The 20,756-nt window shown below is 35.3% G+C and overlaps 1 protein-coding gene and 1 long non-coding RNA gene across 2 annotated transcripts; both read right to left on the bottom strand.

The window, feature by feature from the left end:
* Positions 1 to 702: 702 nt before the first annotated feature.
* Positions 703 to 14,841, bottom strand: LOC121250662. Its single transcript, XR_005937831.1, has 3 exons — positions 14,830 to 14,841; positions 6,700 to 6,704; positions 703 to 910 (listed from the first exon to the last, which is right to left on the bottom strand). It is a non-coding gene; the product is annotated as an uncharacterized LOC121250662 (long non-coding RNA).
* Positions 14,842 to 16,421: 1,580 nt separating this feature from the next.
* On the bottom strand, positions 16,422 to 19,475 carry LOC121248083 (indole-3-pyruvate monooxygenase YUCCA2-like). Its single transcript, XM_041146438.1, is given in 5 exon segments — positions 16,422 to 17,124; positions 17,215 to 17,337; positions 17,467 to 17,715; positions 18,547 to 18,659; positions 18,662 to 19,475. Coding segments are annotated over 5 exon segments (1,278 nt in total). The 5' UTR covers positions 19,230 to 19,475; the 3' UTR covers positions 16,422 to 16,899.
* Positions 19,476 to 20,756: the final 1,281 nt, after the last annotated feature.

The raw sequence follows: 20,756 nt of genomic DNA on the forward strand, positions 1-20,756 counted from the left end.
GTGAGGGATGTTTTATGAGTAGGGAAGTCGGAATTGAGATTGTGAATTTTTTCCATCACCACATTAATGCAAAAATTTTACATGAGAGGAAGAATGTACTATGGTTATTAGTAGGCTTCTATGGCCACCACCCCGAGGTGAGTAAAAGAAGAGCAACTTGAAATCTTCTGTCATTGTTAAAACTATCTACAAACCAATCTTGGTGTGTAATTGGTGACTTTAATAAAATTGTAACTTAAGCTGAGAAAGTCGAAGGGAGACCTAGACCTGAAGCTCAGATGAAAGATTTCAGACAAGCCTTAGAAGTAAATAACATATATGATCTGCGATGGAAGGGGAATAAGCATACATGGAGCAATAGACATACATATGAAACCTTTACAAAAGAGAGGTTGGATAAGGCTGTTGCTAACACCCAATGGTCAGATTTATTTAGAAACAGAGAGGTAGAAGTCTTGGTAGCTAGACAATCTGATCATAAGCCTCTTTTACTAAAGGAAAGTGAAGAGAATCAAGTGATGCAAAACAGAAAGAGGATTTTCAGGTTTGAAGCCAAATGGGTTATGGATGAGGAAGGAAGGACAATGATAAAAGAGTTTTGGGCTAGAAATGCTGTAGAACAAAACCTACTAAGGAATGTGCAGAAAAAAAAAATTGAAGTATTGTAGAGGAGACTCAGGCTGCATTTGGATGGTGAGGTGATCTCAAATGATTTGAGTTGATATATAAATAGTAATGATTTCTAGTCCCGTTGATATGTGTTTGAATGCAAATAGGTTGATATATGTATTTGAATGAATGAAACAGGTTGAGATGAGTTTAACTTTTTAATGAGAAGTTGCAAAAGTAATGGGTTCCATCAATGATTGGCTTGAGATGAGTTGAGTTGATTTCAACAATCAAACGCACCCTTAATTAGATGGAGCTCACAACGAGATAAAGAGGCTGAGAAATAAATAGTGTAAAAAATAGAGAAACTAAAGTATGAACAAGAGAATGAAGGGACCTGTAATGTTGCTACAATTAAACTATTGCAAGCAGAATTGGGATTGCTGCTTGAGCAAGAAGAAATGAAATGGAAGCAGAAACCAAAGAGAACTTGGTGACAAGAATACAAAGTTTTTCCTATCATGTGCCACTCAAAGAAGAAGAAAGAATCAAGTTTAGCAAATTATAGAATCACAGGGCAAGTTTATGACTAAGCAAGAAGAGATTTAGGGGGTCTTTCACCAATATTTTCAAAGTCTGTTCATATCTTCATACATTTCTTTGGAGGCAATAGAAGAATAACTAAGAGCTGTTGAGCAAAGAGTCACTAGTGCAATGAATGAAGAGCTACAAAAGGAGTTTACAAGCGCTGAGGTGGAGTAGGCTTTGAAGCAGATGGCTCTTTTAAAGTCCCCACAGGACCTAATGGATACAAAGCTTGTTTCTACCAAGCCTATTAGAGTATTGTGAAAGATGAGGTATGTAAAGCTATATTAAGTTTTTTAAATTTGGGGGGGGGGGGGGGGGGTGGTGGGGGGATGGATGCTTGTATCAATTTTACCTACATAGTTTTAATTCCAAAAGTTAAAAACCCCTCTTTATTTAGTGAATTCAGACCTATTAGTTTATGTAATGTCTTTTATAAAATTGTTTCAAAGGTGTTAGCTAACAGATTGAAGAAGGTACTTCCTACCGTTATTTCCATCAACCAAAGTGCTTTCATACCTAGAAGACTCATAATTGACAATGTTATGATAGCTTATGAAACACTACACACAATGAAGGCAAGATAAAGAGGAAGGGCTGACAGTATCTCTCTTAAACTAGACATGTCAAAAGCTTATGACATGATTGAGTGAATGATGAGTGCACAAAAGTGTACTCTGAACATTACTTTTATGAGTTTAATTGCTAGATTATATTTGTTATTTGGGCATTTTGATTATGTTTTTCCAATTTAAATTTTAATTCTATAGTGCCCAAGTTTTGATTTAGTGTCTAATGATTCTATTGCAAGAATTAAAAATGATTAAACTGAATTTTGGCTAATAAAGAAGAAAAGAACAATCAATGGAGAATTTCATACGTCTAAAGTCAAAGATATTCGTGCCATAAACAAGGAAGGAAAGAGCAATTAATGAAAAATATTCGGAATCCGCAGCTTCTCTGAGTATCCATCAATATTATGGTCATATCTTCCCTGTCAGATTTTCGATTGAGGCAAATGAAGATGCATTGGAAAACAAACTTAATGGGCTACATTTGTTCCAAAAATAGTAATTTTCTAATTCGGCCATTTACTATGCTAAAAACGGTTCTCAATATGCAATTGGAAATCTGGAATACTACCTTCGCGAGATTGGCATGTGATTTTCTTTCTAAAAGATGAGGGCTTGAAGGAAGAAGGCGATAAATTCTATAATGTTGAGAGGTAGACGATTTTTTTTTTTGTGGGGGTTTTTCTTTCTACGAATTCTTCTTCTTTTGAATGGAGAGCTAATTCTTTGGTGAAGCTAGGCATGAACTTGCTTGAATGATGATTATTTCAATTCTATTGGATTCATGTAATCAACTTTCTTGTTGATACAATTCTTGTTTATCATCTCTTATTAGTCTTTTTTGTATTTGGATAATTTTATAACCAATGCTTTTCATAGATTCAATCATGCTTTCTCTATGGGATTGATGAGGTGTTTATGTTCAGATTTGGTTGTTAATCTTATTGGTGTGATTCTCTACTGCAATATTGCTATTGAGTATATTGTTGTTTTTGAATCTAAGTCTAATAGGATAGCAATCCGTGCTTTCAAAAGAGCTTTCAAAAGAATAGTGGTTTTCAAGAATTACATTTGAACAAACTGGTTATAAAGATATATTTTCCGGTTAGAGAGTCTGGTGCTATGATCTCTTATTGAGTATCCAATGAATCTTCTATGAATAGAATTATCAAGTTCAAGTAAGGGATTCCCGATGCTTCGCCGCTATTAATTCTGCTCAAACCTTTTCATTATTACGTTTTGGCTCTTCAATTTATTTCTTTTCAGAAGGGATTCATCTTACATTGCTACTTTGATTTTTGTTCTCTTAAATTTTTAGTCTTTTTAGTGTTTCTCCCATCTCCCTGTGGAATCGACACTCCAATCTATATTGCGATAGCCTCGTTATTCCTTGGGCGTAGTCAAGTGGAGTTAGTTGGAGGCTATGATAAGGAGGCTTGGTTTTGGTGACAGGTGGATCTCTTTGATTATGGAGTGTGTTATCTTGGTAACATACTCAGTACTTGTAAATGGATAGTCGGGGGATGTCATAAAGCCTACTAGAGGAATAAGATAAGGGGACCCCATTTCCCCTTACTTATTCATTCTATAAGCCGAAGGCCTAAGTTTTTTGATCGACTCAGCTGAAAGATTGAATGATATCGGGGGCTGGCCGGGGGGGGGGGGGGGCTTAGCAGTCTCAAGGGGTGGCATAAGAGTAAATCACTTACTCTTTGCTGATGACTGTGTAATTTTTGGAAGAGCTAAGCTTGTTGAATGGTTGAAGATTCAAGGATTTTTTATCACATATGAGAAAACATCGGGTCAATGTTTGAACATGCAAAAGACTACAATATTTTTCATTTCCAACATTGGTATGTCAGTTAGGTCATAGATCCAATAAGTAGAAAGGTTATCTGTATGTGGAAGTTACGAGAGGTATCTTGGTTTACCAACCATGGTGGAGAGATCAAGGTATAAAACTTTTAGAAAATTGAAGGAGAGGGTCTGAACCAAAATTAATAGTTGGAAGAATACCTTTATATTACAGGCAGAGAATGAAATACTACTTAAAGCTACAGTACAAACAATATCAACTTTCTCTATGAGTGTGTTCAAATTATCAAGAAGACTTTATAAGAAGATTTCTTCTATTATGGCAAGATTCTAGTGGGGCCACAAGCATAATGACAAGAAAGTTTAGTGGAGAAGTTGGTTCAAAATGGGTGAATTAAAGAAGAAAAGTGGTTTGCATTTTAGAGACATTGAAAGCTTCAATAAAGCAATGCTTGCCAAACAATGTTGAAGAATGTTGAATCATCCTTACTCATTAGTTGCAAAAACTCATTAGTTGCAAAAATAATGAGGGAGAAAGAAATACTTCAAATATGGGGAAGCTATTAGATGCTAAGCTGGGGTGTGGCTCTTCTTGATGGAAAACTATGTAATCATCCTATATGTGGGATTACATTAATCTGCCCCAAATACTATGGTGGGTGTAAACTTCATTCTTGTGCAATGCTAAAGTGGCAGTTTATTATTGGTGTCCATTAAACTCCGTCTATAGGATAGACCTGCACAAAGAGGAACTGTTCATTATAATCTAATTGGTTGAAACTCCTCAAGTATTCCAACTTGTTTGAACTCTAGTGTGAACGATCTAGCGAAATGGGCTGCTGCATCCTCTCTTGATGGAAAAGATCTCCTCAAAACTAGTTTGAGAATCTTAATTCGATGTATTTCCTATTTTTATTTTTATTTTAAAATAAAAATATTAATATCACCCGTTATGGCTCTACATGAACTGTTTCCACGTGAATCATAAGTTTATCCGCTCAGGAAAAAAATACCCAAATATATATATATATGGAAAAAGCTACGCCCTCTGCTTGTTTGTTCCCACTCCAGCTCCCGCTTGACGTGGCTGCCACATAATAAATTAAACAATTAAAAACCAAAATTTAAACCTTGTCTTCTTCAACAAATAGAATGAAACCTAGCTTGCCTCCACAAAACGGAACCTAGTCAACATACCATGTCGTCGATCACTTCCACAGAATGACGAGGAACCCAACCAATTCCAAGCCTCCACCTTACCCTTCCGTCGCCTCCACAGAGAACTTGTGTGGAGATATTCATTTAGAGGATTTGAAAAGATCATTATGCTTGCAGGAAGGGCTTTGCCAGATGATTGAAGAAGAAGTTTGCAAAATGCATGTAGTGAACGTGTACTTGGATATTTTTTCCAAAACTCTACAGGAGAGTTTGCGTGAATCAGGTTGTGAATTTATACTTGTGGAAGAGAAACTAGAAGAATGTACATGGCAGCCGGAGCTTTCAACCAAATCTAAGGAGTTACTGATGCTTAGGCTACAGGAAGCTCTAGATGACGTTCATTCTCTTAATACAAAGCCACTTTTAGAATCAAATTTACAAAATGTTACCCATGAAAATCATTTTCTCAATCAAAAGATTACTGAATGGGAAGCATTGATAACAGAGCACAAAAGTTATGAGAGTACATATGAGGCCTGCACAGTAGAAAAGTTAGAGTAGGAAAACTCATTGAACCAAAAGACCTTAGAAAATCACAAGTTTCAAAATGATGTTTCCTCTTTTCAGAAATGGAGGATCCCATTGTTCTTCTTCTACTTCTTCCTTCTTTCCTTCTTTTTCTTCTTCTTCTTTTCCTTCTAACTGAATTTGATGGGCTAACTTCTGAGAAGGAGAATCTATAGGAGTTGAAAGGGGTTTTCGGGATTGTGAAATGAAAGATCTTTTTTTTTTTTTTTAAATAATTAAAATAAACACGTGCCTACCACATAACTAGCCACATCAAGCGGGATCTACGAGCGGGACTTGCGAGCGTGGTTTGTAGCATTGCTCATATATATATATATATATATATATATATATATATATATATATATATATATATATACACACGCGCGCGCAATGGTTTAACGTGCAAAGCACGTTTGCCACATTTGTCTAATTGGAAGAAAAAATAAAATTCCTAAAAAAAATGTGTTCAAACAGCAAATAAAGTGTGACTCCTTACATGCAACACATAATCTTGAATAATCGAATTAGTTGTTTGTTCACATTCATCAAGATTGAAAGAGTACATAAAATTGATTAGTAAATAACCTAATGCATAGGAGCATAAAACCTAATATAAGCAAGAATTTATGAATTTTCATCTTTCTCTACTTTAACAAAAAGAGTTTGTTCTAACTACAGTATCTCCAAACATTTCCATTGGGTTGATCATCTGTATGTGAAATATCAATCACGATTACGTGTTAAAGCTTTGCATGGAAGTTTTAGCTTTACAAATTAACCATATTTGAAGGTAGAGATCAATGCATGCATATCATGTTACCTCCAACCATGCAGAAGATGTAGTGTGCTTGTATGAATCAAATTCACCCTCCCTGTTTCTTTTCAAGAATAAGAAAATATACTTAAATTATGGTAAGAGAAGATACTTTCTAAAATTTGATCGCATGAGCAAACAAATTATTTCATGATTAACAAAAATTCAACCACACTACTTGATGAACCAGGGAGCACTGAAAAAATACAGAGTCTGTTATTCCTATGTTTCTCTCACGTTATTTCATCATTAAAGTAAGATTCTTATATTTTGGAAGCCCCAAAAATATTAGTATAAATGATTTTAGTTAATTAAGAATATTTGAGATTTAAATTATGTTAAAAACTCTAATTATTTATATGGTTTTACTCTCTTAAAAATATTTAACAAAAGTTCATCATTTATTTAATGATGAAAGATTAATATTTTATAAATTAAAGTATATTTTAAATGTATGATATGATATTTCTATTTTAATTATCTATTTTAAGTTAGCTTATTTTCAGTGTTTTAACATCCACCGTTGGATCAAATCTGAAGACTCAAGATGAAGGGTTGAGATTTAAAACCCCAAACCCTAGCTTTTCCCCTCACTTTTCCCTCTTCCCTCCCTCTAACCGCACGCCGCTCTCCCCATCGATCTCTCTTTTCCTTGGCTCCTCCTAGTGCCATTGACCTCCATTGCTGCACCACCACCAAGCCTAGTCATTGGTGACCTCCCCCACGCCGATGTCCTCCCCACAGACCTCTCTCTTTTTTTTTCTCTCTCTCTCTCTCTTGGCCGAAGCACATAGCCCTCTTCCTCTCCCTTTGATTTCCCTCCACAGCGTCGCCGTGAGCAATTCCATTCACGAGCTTTGATGGCCACCTCTTCCCCACGAAGCAGCTCCCCGATCTACCTCCCTCTCTCACAAAGCCTTTCTTTATTTCAAAGGTTATTTCTGTCGCATGACCTAGATCTACTGCCTATAGCCCACGATGCCACCGCCAGCCCTCCACAGCACCTCCCTTGCTCCTCCATGCCCAGCCCAGCCCAGCCTCTACCTCTCCCTTGCTCTGTTGTAACCCACGACCCAGCCCTTGGAACCCTAAAGCCGTCGTGCTCCTCCCCTTACCGCCACCACAGGGTCATCACGAGGATTTATGCATGGTCTGAAATTCTTCAAAACTAGATGGACAAAAACGTAATGAGACCAAGCAAGACAGAGGCATAAATGAAAAAAATGGAATAAAAAGAGTCAAACACGAATTACTATTCATTCATGTTCATCTCATATAGACATTTTTATGATATAAGGGATATATATATATATATATATATATATATTATATAATAAGAATAATTTAGAACATTTTTCCGTTGGGTCTAATGTATCCTAGAATATGGACAAATTTTTGGAAGACTTGCTCATGCAATAAAAAAAAGCAGAAATTTTAATGCAAGCAAATAAATCTAGATATTATTATTCTCTGCATGATCGATTTGTTGAGTGCATCCACACGTACAGGTTCAACATTTTATTAATTAATATATTTCCTTGTTTCGGGATATAAATTTTGTAATGCTCATGAGTTTATTTGTCGAGGAGGCCGATGAATTCATTAAAATAAATAAATAAATAAAAAAGATCAATTTTGCAGTCCAAAAGGCCGTTTGGATTCACAAGCCCATGCGGTTCTCTTGGGCCGTTACTGCATGGCTATATCTTTCCATCAAATTACTATTTTAATTGATGAAGCAGTTGACCGACAAATGTTGCGAAGAGGTTTTGCTTTTGGCGGCGAAAGCAATACTTATCATTGAACGTGATTTTACGTTTATCTATAGTACTATAAGTTACTAATGAAAACTTAACCTACTTAACTAATTCTTTGACGTTAAGCAATGATGTGTGTATATATAATATACGAAAATGCTAGTTTGCATCTTGGGTTTGACCATCAGTACATTTTGATTTTTTTAATGTTTAAAAAGGTGATTATTAATAAATTTGTATCTTTTTTAAATATTTAAAAAATATTTTTAAAATAAGTGAGATTGCACTAAGGGCAATGGAGGTTTAGATCTTCTATAGTTCTTATCCAAACTCTAAGGTCTATAATGAGAGAAAGATATACATATTAAGTGGGTTTACAATATTTATATATAGTTGTCGGATAAAATTTCTCAGACAACATTAAATACTCAATAAATGTTATTCTAAATATTGTAAGACTCACTTCATGTGACTATTTATCTCTTATCATGAATTTTAACGTTTAGGTTAAAATTAACGTGAAAATTCAAGGGGTTAAAATCCAACTCAATTATATGTTATTCCCAAACATTATGCACTTGGTAAAACGTTCCTAGTTAATGTGTGTAGATATGGTGTCAAATGTTAAGGAATTATTAGTAAAAAAAAAATATATTCTCAAGCCGGTGTGTAGATCATATCTGTTAAAGTATTTATATTCACAAACGCCACGTAATTCCTTTGAAAAAAATAAGTAAATATGAGACTTGCATGAAAAAACTAATTTCTTAATTATGGACTCCACTCTTTTTTAAAATAATTGCGTGGCGCTTATGCACTTTACGATTGTATATATTATTGCACTTCTTTCAAATGTAAAAAAAAAAAAATTAAAATTAAAAAAATTATATTTTAACAATGTTTTAAATTATAATACTTTTATTCAATTTTTTCTCTCTCATTTTCCAAAATTCCATAAAACATCTTAACTCAAACTACTTGACTACTATTCACAAACTATTTTACTATTATTCATAGATTTCTCATCTCATCCCATTCAATCTCAACATCCAAACAAGACGCTACAATAAATTTGATTTTTAGGGATGAATTTTTTTAAGACGAATTTTTTTTTTCGTCCCTAAAAGTGACTTTCAGGAACAAAATCCAAATCTCATTCCAAAAACAATGCGAATTTTAATTACCATTCAAACAATAATATTTAGAGAGGAAGTCATTCGTCCCTAAAATTGATTGTCCGTCTGAACAATAATAATTTGTTTGAACTAGAATAGTATCTGTTCGAATCGAAATAGTGTCTATTTGAACGAAAATAGTGTTTGTTTGAACGATAATAGTTTTAATTCGAACAGTTAAATTTTAGCGAAATTTTGCCGGGAGTGCTAATTTTTTAAATTTTACCATCCAAACGGTTTATTATATCCTTTTGAACTGTATTAATTTCGTTCGAACTGTACAAACCTATTCGAATTGTAATAATTTGTTCGAACTAGAATAATGTCCGTTCAAACGAGAATAGTGTTCGTTCGAATACTAATAGTTTTAGTTCGAATGGTTAAATTTCAGTGAAATTTGGCTGCTAATATTTTCAAATTTTACCGTTTGAACATTTTTTAACTTGTTCGAACAATCAACAATGTCCTAAAAAATATAAAGTGCCCCAAACTTTAAGAAGTCTCGGATATTTTACAGCTTAGAGAGAGAGAGAGAGAGAGAGAGTAGCATACCAAAGGTGGGAAAATTTATGGAGTATTCTTGTGAAGTTGGGAATGCGAAAAGTTGTTTTTTCTTTCAAACAAATGAGATTTTTTTTGTTTTTTTTTATTTGTAGTTTGAATGTTCATTTTTTCTATACTCTACTAATGTTTCTCTTTTTTGTTCTTATAGAGGATGCTTGGTGCTCAAAAATCACTTTTTTGGTTTGTATTTGAGGTATATTTACATAGATTTTATTATTGTTTTCAATTTTCTTGAAATATATAAAAGCTTGTTGTTTGCTATAAATGTACTTGTTTTTATTCTTTTGGTTCCTTACGTTGTTCTTTATTGTTATAATATTATTTATTACAAATTCTGGATCCTTGGTGTAGATATGATGTTTATATTTTCTAGGCTAATATTATTATGTAGTTTGAAAATAGTATGTGATTCTAGCAAAATATGTAAGATGGTGTTTAGATATAATAAAGTTTGAATGTTATATGTTGGGAATATATCATCTCTAATTAAAAAAAGATTGCAACTAGTTGGGCTGAAATATATGTGCTAAGAGATTCAAGTGTTAGGAGTTATAAACCTACAATAATAAATGTTGTTGGTCTTATAGGAAGTATATCTTCAATTAATTTTGCTATGGAATATTTTTTTTCAATGATTTCTCAATTAGAATTAGGTGTTATCATTAGATGCTTGAATTGCTAGTTAAAAGAGAAACTTAGTATTGATATAATTCTATGTTCATTAGCATACATAATGTATTTACTATTTGAAGAGGAATACTTTTCGTATATGCCTACAAGGCTATATATCCTAGTTGTAGACGCATTTGAGGTGATGATCCTTTGTATGAATTTGATCTTTGTAGTTGGAATGATTGAAGTGTCTTGATGCAAAATTGGGAGTGGTTTTTAGACAAAAGTTGTGTGGGTCTTCGAGCTTTTCTAGATAGAAGCAAAATGTTCTTTAGGAATTGTCTGGTGTAATATAAGTTGTTCCTTTAATTATTTACTAATTGCCTCGTGTTTATGTAAATTTTTAGGAATTGTTCTTAACTACAAACGAAGATAAAAAGCTCAAGATTTGAATATCCTTGACTTGAACAGATTTGGGAAAAACAAAAGTATTAAAGTTTTAAACTTGGTCTGTATCATTATTTTGTATTTTTCTCATGTTCAAGGCTATGTAATGGGTTGTGTAAACACTGTCAATTAATTTGTTATGGTTAAGAATTTGAGGGGATTTTGTAATGAAGATTTTTTTATAGCTTTTATATTAATTTTCCTATTTTATGACTATTTGCTGCTAGGTGAAGGCAACAAATGGTTATATTTATTTTTTAATTTTACATAAAAATATTTGTTGGGAGATTAGTTCTCTACAATTGACACCGTTGGTCAAAAACCTCATTTCCTGCGAGATAATTTTGCAGGAAAAGATATTTTGGGGCCAACTTTGTCGCCCCAAATACTTATTTGCGACATTTTTAATCGAACAAATGACTATTTGCGACTAGTTCTCCGAAACAAAATTCATTCTATTATGACTATTAGGGACAGAATTTTCTTTTCATCCCAGCAAATAAAATCCATTTGAACGGTATTTTTTGCATTTGAACGACTATTAGGGATGGAATTTTTTTCGTCCCAAAAGAAATTCATTTGAACACTTTCCAATGCAAATGACAGATTTCATCCTAAAAAATATTTTTTAAGATGAAATTTGAATTCCGACCCAAAAAAACTTTTGAGATATAATTCTTGAGACCAATTAGAGATGAAAAAAATTCATCTCAAAAAAATTTTAGAGACAAAATTGAAACCGTCTGAGAAGAAAATTTTCTTCCCTAAAAAGTAAATTTGTTAATGTAGTAGCTTTCGTTAATTTGTTTAGAAGCAAAATATTTTTCTTTTAGAAAAAACCCGTGCAATATTTCTTAATGATGTCCATGCACTTACTGGTTTTGGCCGCTTGTGGTGGTCTTGATGCCATCATGTACAAGTAGTTTTGTAAGTATATGAAGTTTAAAGATGATCATGTCCACTTGGGGTGAGCCTGTAATTAGTGTATTCGTGGCTATGTCCTTTATTAGGAAACAGTTCAGCCTTTAGCCGTGTTTGGAAATTGGCCTTGATTCTTTGTTGTTAGAACTTTATCTTTTGTGATTGTCTTTGCATATGTATCGACGCAGGCAACTTGCATAACCAAATAACACGGAATCCAAAATGTGTTTGGGATCGATCTTGTACGTTCTTTCTTGGAATTGGCCCGATTTGAAGCCAGAGAAGATTCCCTAAGTATATTTGAGAGATCCCAAGAAGATCATGGCCGTGTGGAATATTGCGCCATGCACTCGAAAGTTGACCTAGTAAGTTTTGTAGTACTCTGATCGATCTCCTTCCTTTAAGCAATTATAGAAACCTCTCTAGACATGATATTCTCTTGCAACCAAAGGTGGAGATAAGGAGCTATATACCTTTTAAGACATTGCTGTCGTTCTCAATTTACTCTTTGGGATATCTAGCTAAGGGAAGTGAGAAGGAATATTTTCTAGCGGATCTTCGCTTTAACTTCAACTCTACTTGACCAACCATGGTGGAAGTTAGAGCTATATATATACAAACACACACACACCCAGATCATAGAAAACATGCATGGGAATGAAGGATCATGCTACAACCACTGAGATCAGTGGGTACCGAATGTGTAATTTTTTTTTTTTTTTTGCTTTAAACATTAAAAAAAAAAAAAAAACTCGTTAAAAATATTTTCTTAACCATTAAGTAAAAAAAAAAAAAAAAAAAAAAAAAAACAAAAAAAAAAAAAAAAACAAATCGGTGGCTAATTTCATCGGTAATCTTTAGAGGGCTTTTAGTTTGTCCTGTTTTTTATTGTTTTGTTGTTTCGGTGTTTTGGGTCGGGGTATTGGTTTTATTTTTTTGTTACACAGTATTCCTCCGCCTAGGGTTTATTTTAATAAAGTTTGGAGGCTACGTTAAAAAAAAAAAAAAAAAAAAAAAGAATACAACTTAAAACTTAAAATAATCTATTTCGATCCTTAATTTCTCTTGACATAATTAATGGTTTTAATTAGGCTCTGAAAAAGGGATGATCATGATCGTCCAATGTGCTTGGTTAGCTAGCTAGCCGGCTAGCTAGTCCAATTCTATAGTAAATTATGCATATATGCAGTAAGCTCGATCCCCGGCCGAGACATAAAAAGAAATTTGATCGAGCAGATTATCAGAAAGAAAGTACTGCAACTTAATTTAACCCAAGACCTATTCAATTTTGGAATTCCATAACATGTGGAATAGTTAGCTAGCTAGGGACGGTTTAATGATTGAAGAAGACAATACACAAGTGGTGGTCCATTGCTGTGTCCATCTCAACATTCCTTTCCTTTCCTCTCTTTCTCTCTCTCTCTGCTTAGTTTCTTCCCTAATGCTTCTGACGACTCGTCGTGTTCCTGTCACTCCCTCGCGCGCCTGCATGTCTTGCCCTTTTCAACTACGTAATAAAGTGGACTCAGAGAGATTGGGATCCATTTTACCACGTTCTCACCTCCTCCTCCGGCTTGCTGGGAATCGTTCTACTATAAGCAAATATCTCTTTGTTTTGGACCGCAGCAAGTGCCAAAAGGACTGTAAAGCTTGTAAAAAGGAGTTGTTGAAGGAGATATTTACAAGTTGAGCATGCAGCTAGCAATACCTCTAGCTAGCTAGTAAAGTGATCACCAATCGTTGTTATACTTACACAAAAAGAACAGAGAGAAAAATAACCAAGATGCTGTTCTAGATCTTACAAGATCTACTTTCCAATGGCTTATAATATTTATCTTTTAAAAATCAAGATGATCAAATGCTGCATACCTTTAATTTGATTTCAAAGAAGATCACATCACAAGAATAACCAAAACTATCAGCATCAGTATCTGGCCAAACATGGTAACTTAATTATTTTTTAAAGTACTAGTACTGCATCTGACATTAATGAAGTACTGGCAGATTAACCATATCAAATGCTTTTCAGCTTTGGCAGCGAAGTAATGCTCTCTGGGTCGAGATATGATAATGATACTCCACTCATACTTTGTATGTTTTTAGACTGTATATATGAAATTCAGAGAGAATTGCTTAGTTCTTTTGAGGAATCGGCCTACATGTGATCATCGACCGACCTTCTTTTCCTGCAACTCCTTCCACAAATAATCGGCACAACATGCAAAAGCTTTATGATATATATCAACCGATAGCTAGCTGGTAACATTCATTCTGAACTAATGGCATATGGTCCAGAAAGAAAATGTAGAATGTGAACTAGCTATATATGATCGTTCAAACAGTTAACTGCAATAAGTTTTTGGACCACGAACTAATAAATGCATGCAGTAAATATATCAATCCGATGGTCCAAAATCCGTTTGCATGATGTACAGCATGTCATGTACCTGCAATGAGAAGGAATTAAGCTTGCGCTGGGGTGGCGACATGTAATGACGGCGTGGCTATCACGTGCAGTCTGGACCATATTACGCTGTATTTGTAGGGCTGCACAAGGTGGTTGAGGCGACGTTTAAACCTCATGTAACAACTACAGATCGATGTAGTACCCCCAAAGACCTAGAGTACTTTAAACAAAACGTTGATAGGAGAAAATGGCTTAAGCCATCTTCGTTGGCGTTTTCTGGGTATTATCAAACTTTTGACGATTAAAACCCTAAATAAAATGTATACTTGTTAGCTAGTGGACTAGATCGATCGAGCAATTAGTTATAGCATTATATTTTAGCTTCTTTTTTTTCATGTATCCATTAACCTAATTTTCTTTTGAGTGAGAAAAGATATAAACGAACAACACACACACACACACACACACACACATATATATATATATATATATATATATATATAATTAAGGACAAGGAATTAAGGGGCTATATATTAAGTTTTATTTCTCTCTCCAGATGATTTTTCTCCTGGGTGTCTCTCTACCCAAGCAGCCAATTATCTCAACCTCTCCACCCAGGGGGGTTGGAGCTTTGGCTCCTCCCTCCCTCCAACTGTCCAGACATCGACAACCATGTATATCGATTTTTTTCTAGTTTTTTTTTCTAGTTTTTTGGCTATAGCACCAAGACGTTTTGATCTGCTGCTTACCGACCTTCTATAGCCACCATGCGCCCCACCATCAAACTCCCCAGCCGCCGATCTGTTGGACGGAATGAGAAAACTGTCCAAACGAGTGGCGCGTGTCTCACGCACAACTTACAGTGCGTGTGAAACCCACGCGCCGCCATGCGCGGCACTATCGGGATCAGTTTCTTCGAATCTCTTAGATCCGAGTACTACCTTATTCCCTAGAGTGTCGCATGAGCTGCACGTGCCACCACCGCCAGTGACGGTCTTATGCCAACATATCGGCTTATCTTCATGTTGCTATTTTCCTATGTTCTTGTTTTTCTTAACCAAAGATCAAGATAAAGTGGTCTTGAAAGTCTCATTTAGTTGGTCCAGACCAACAAAATATAGCACACAACTCTCAACTGCGACTTTTAGTTGTAGTTTTATAGTCTGTTTATCAAACTATATTAAAACCGTTTTAAGCGGTTTCCCTTTAGTGGGAAATGGATGAGAGTCAAATTTTTTATTCCAGATCCTGCTTTTTTATTTTCTGTGGTGTTGCTTTTGCTTTTTTTGAGATGATTGTTGGAATTCTCACTCCTATTAAATCTTGTATCTTTGTAACTACTTATAAGTTAATCTATGTTATGTTCAACTCGAAAAAAAAGGGCCTATGTATTAAAAGAGCAATTAACTATGGGATATCTGATGGGCCAGGCAATTATTAGTAGGCCACCAATGCTCTTCCTAAGTGGGATTTCAGAAGTAGAAATTTCTTGATGTTGATACTCTCTCTCTCTATCTCTCTCTCTCGTATACGGTCTTTTATATATTCTGAGGCCAAAGATTCGATTTTCATTGACCGAATGCTCATAGACTCCATCCGGTCGGGATAAATCCCACCAAAATTAGAGAAAATTTCTAGCCTCGGAGTAACAGTACTTCCATGCAGTATTGTAACTATGTTCATTAATGTCCATTTGCAAGCACTGTACACCAATCATATTGTTTAATGTCAATATATATATATATATATAGAGATATTATAAAGTAAGTATTTCTTTTCATTAGTCTAGAATATTTAAGTTGTCTGGTTGGGCTAAAATACAAGCATACCATATTCCATTCACATTTTCCAAAGCACTTGGCTAATTTGACATAGACGGACGTTGGGGATGAATAGAAAACCTTATACATTGACACATTTTTTCATAAATACATCAGATCAGACCCCATTTAGCGTTGACAGCTAGGGTTGAAGTTGTGGTGGAGAGTGTATGGATTTCCAATAAACAATGGTGGTCCGAGTTACTGATGAAGATATATGTATATGTAGTACAGTAAAGATCCATGGGATTAAGCTGGCAATGATGAGAAATATTCTACGGAATTAATTAATATAGAGATCAGAACCTGAGGGCCCTCCCTTCATCTTCATATATGCATGGGACCTTTACAAGCAAAAAGGAATTTCTCTCCGTTCTTTTAGTTACTTTTGAATAGAATTTTCTTTTGTTTTCCACAGGATAAGCTATGCATTAATGGTCCCTGCCTGCTCGATCCCTAGCTCTCTAGCTAGCTCTAAGGTCACTTCAAGGTTGAATAAATAATCCCTCTTCATCATTTGATAGTTCGATAGTACTAAAAACAAGTTAGAACATTGTTCACATGAAGCTCCAAAGCATGACAGTTACATTAATAATTAGCACAAAGTTCAAATTGATGGAAACATCATATTAATTTGTACTATACACTGATTACAAATAGCAATGAAATAGTATAATTTATATTCCAAGATCACCACTACCACCAACACTAAACATTTAATGGTAAAAATACATGACCAAAACTCTTTGCATGCAGCTGATCTGTTCACAATATTTGCAGATTTTCAGTTCCTCAAACTATTTTTTTCTATCCCACTTACCATGCATCTAACATAGTTTATAGAAATGATGAAATTGTCCCTCACCACCTCATCTCCCAACTTCTCACTCTTCTTCCCAAGGTCGGTCTAGTGCAAATGGAAGCTGAGAACTGATCATATCCTAGTACTTTTGCTTTTCTGGCCTTACTTTCCCTCTAAACGAATGGGGGACCTTTCTTGGAACAAACCATCTTGTTCAGGGTTCCATGGACTTAAGTCCATACCCTGATTGTCTCTCTCCTTCTCGATCAGTTCATAATCGTGGTGGTGGTGGTGTTGCGCGAGGGAAAGACGTAAGATGGGTGGCCTCAGCTTTCCAGCGGAGCTCTATATCTTCTGCAATTTTCCTGGCATCGAAAGACGTGCCTAGCAGGCCACGTTTGGTAAAGCCCACAGCGTACAGCCCACATCCGCCTTTCCATCCATTCGGGAATGATTCCCGAGGTAACCCATCTTTCTCGGAAAACATATCACTCTCCTGATAACAACATTTCGAAGCTCTTTACATGCATTTTCCTTCACTCTTATGAACATGGGATCAAATAGTAATAAATTAAGCATATTCTACCTTTAACCAAGATGGTACATTACTTTTGTAACCCGTGGCTAGAATGATAGCATCGAAATTTTCTACTTTCCCATCAACAAACTCCACAGCATGGTGCCTGAATCGCTTTATTGCTTTGAATACCTACACATCGGAGAGGTAAAATTACGCTTCTCATCTGCGCGATACGCTGGAATCATGTTATAAAAGAAGCCATGTTTCATATATTGTAGTAGGAAAAATGTCTGTTTAAGAACTAGGAACTCAATTAACCTTGATTTGTCCAGTTTTGATCTTAGCAAGTGTTCCAACATCCAAGACGGGTGTCTTGCCAGACTTGTTCTTGAGCTCAAGAGGGCCAGGCTTTGGGCGATTTAGTCCAACTTGAGCTGTGTCCCCTAGCATCAAGTGTGACATCAGAAGTAAGAATTGATCCACAAGGCGCATGGGGAGCCACCTGAGCAACCACATGGACAATCCGAAAGTTGATCTTCCCAGCATCTCTTGGGGCAAAACATGCACCTGCAACAGGATTTAGATAAAAAGATCTGAGGTTATTAAAAGAATAGAAAAAGGGCTAAAATATGAAGCTGGCATGAGGCCTAGCTCTTATGAATCCCAAAAGTTCGATTTCAATTTGCCTCTTCTAGGATATGACTTCCTGTCATTTTTCCAAACCTAGAATTCTGCAACGGTGACATTCACCCTGGCATCTTTTTATAGAGACGATTTTATGCAAAAGAAAGTACCCTAGGCTGAATGCCATGAGAATTTGGGCAGCCGACCATTGTTGCACGCGCGTGCCAACAAGTTCCAAGAAAGTTATAAAAGAATGACATCTTCTCCTGAAAAGTTCTTTCTGTAACTGCTATAATATCTCGACAGACATTCGTTTTTAGTTTCTTTTCTGTTTTTTCCTGAGTTAAACAGACTTTCGTTCGCTTTGGAAAATACCCAGTCCAAATTAAGCCAACACCACAACAGTAGATAATGATCACGAGCTGTAAATCGTTGTTTTCAGTACTTTATCTCAATTTTTAAACTGTATATATCTTGCTTGATGAAAATTATAAGCTAATTCATCATAAAGGGTTCAGCTTGTAGTATCAAAAGCAATGAGAAGAACCACTGCGGGAAATTTTTGTTGAAACAATACCGAGTTTATCTGTTTAATCATAACTTTGAGACGTAAGATTCTTTATATGGAAGACTTAATAAAACTTCTATAGTGCTTTCTTGACAGTTAATTTTGATGGGGGAGGAAAAACTAGTTGGAACGTTTTGCCTGTGTAACTGCTAAATATAGAAGCAAAGAAGAGAACTAGACGATTTTAGAACTTTAGATATGCTCACCGAATCTCTAACAACAAGGGAAGGTCGAGCACTGAAGTTGCAGAGATCCAAGCAGACCTCCATGCCTGAGTTCCCACATCCAACCACCAAAACACTATTTCCACTAAACATATCCCGCTCTTGTACGCGCTTGTGTGCAAAATAGGCCCACCGAATTCATTCATACCCTCAATTTGCGGTATAATATTCTCGGCATTCTCTCCTGTTGCAACTATCAGCCATTTGCACGCGTACTCTGCTTCTTCACTTTTCAAGCCTGTGGTCCTAACCCTCCAAAATGAGCCAAGTTGTTCGAACTCTGCGCTCACCACTGTTTTGTTGAACACAGGTGTTATGTTAAAACGGTCTGCGTAGGCCTTCAAATAGGACACAAACTGTTGTTTAGTTGGATAGGTGGGGAAATTCTTGGGGAATGGCATGAGTGGAAGCTCACAGAATTGCTTTGGAAGATGAAGGCGGAGACGATCATATGTCTTATGCTGCCATAAGGAAGCTAGGCAATCAGCTCTCTCGATGATTAAGCTGGGAACACCTCTTTGCTTAAGACAAGCTGCCACAGCTAAACCTGAAGGGCCAGCCCCAACTATGACTGGCCCTGGCACCCATATACACCTTGGTTTGGCCGTCTTCTCATCAAGATGATCATGGACTCGCTTGCCTTCCAATTCTTTTAAGTAGTCCATAAACAGCTGGTGAGAAAAGCCGAAGGGAAAAGAAAAAGGTAGGAAAAAGAAACAAACTTAATCTGCTTCAGAGCTTGGAGGGTTCATGCAAAAAATAATAAGAAGAAGAAGAATAAGAAGAAAACGGAGGATGATATCGATATATGATTTTGAAACAGATTCCAGTTTTCTTTTTTTTCACATGGAGGCTGTGAGGCGCTGGAGTTGGGATTTCTTGGAATTCTGGAAATATGGGATCATGATCGTCTTACCCTCTAGAGGAGAAAACGGAAAGCGAGGGTGAAGACGTTGAGGAAGCGCTTTTGCTTAGAGGTAGAATGTTATAAGAAGAATAGAGAGGTCAAGATGATTTCACTATGCAGTATAGTAGGCTGCTGAGCTTCCATGTATATACCGGTGGCTCGTGGTAATTTAGTTTTAATTTTCTTTCTTTCTTTTTTTTTTTTAAAAATAAAAAATAAAAAGAACTTAAATTAGTTCATATGTAAGCTAGAAGAGAAGACCAAGCTAGTTAGAAAACTTTACCTGGATTGATTATATATAGTTACATTCTTATTTATTGAGTAGTATTGACGGCCAAAACTTAGAAAGTCTGCTGCAAAATGAATATTACTGTCCATTAATTAGTGTAAAGCGTGAAGTATTTTAATAATTTCACGTTATATTGGCGAGTGAAATGATCAAAATATAGATGTAAAGAAAGGTGCTGAGCAAGCATTGTGAGTAGGATATTAATGCTACGATCGACCTATATATCTAGCGTCCGTACTGATCTCCTATTGATGGCAGTACAGCTCAATCTAAAGAAATTAATTACTTATTTATCATCAGTTATTTTTAATGAAAATAATTATTTTTATCAAAATAATCAATTTTTTTTTATTATAAATAATCGTTATCATCACAAATAATCCATCGTAAATATTTATCTTTCTTATAATCGTGCGTGCGGATAATTACATGAAAATCTTGAGGATATTGTAATTAGCTAGGTGATTTGCAGTTAGGTTTTCTAGGCTCAAACCAATGGGATATGGAGCCCCTCGCAAGAAAAGACGGTACTATTGATTTGTCCTTTCACATCCCCTTTGAAAAGATCACACTATATATGGTGCCGTTTTTGACATTACTACTACAGAAATTTGATCAGATTCGCTTGTTTGATGATTGATATGCTCATGCTGCCAATGTTTGAATAAGAGTGCTTAGAAAAATTTTGTCCATCAGCTGATCCTCAATGATCATCATCTATTCATCATTCTCTAATTACATGATATCAGATAATTAATGGATGATTATTATAATTAGTAGTATTATTCCTAACTTTACAATGTATTAATATCTTTTGATATTTGCCAAAGCGCCCTGATGAGCTGGTGGCCTGTAAGTTGGATTTGAATAGCGAGAATACCTTAGAAGTATATACGTAATATGATAGATAAGAAGTTATGCATGATCATGCTAATTATGAGGACATCATGAAACTCATGCCCATTATCACAGACTACCAACTTAGTACCAGTAGTA

The sequence above is a fragment of the Juglans microcarpa x Juglans regia genome, chromosome 2D (genome assembly GCF_004785595.1).
Source record: "Juglans microcarpa x Juglans regia isolate MS1-56 chromosome 2D, Jm3101_v1.0, whole genome shotgun sequence".
In the NCBI taxonomy this organism is placed as follows: Eukaryota; Viridiplantae; Streptophyta; class Magnoliopsida; order Fagales; family Juglandaceae; genus Juglans; species Juglans microcarpa x Juglans regia.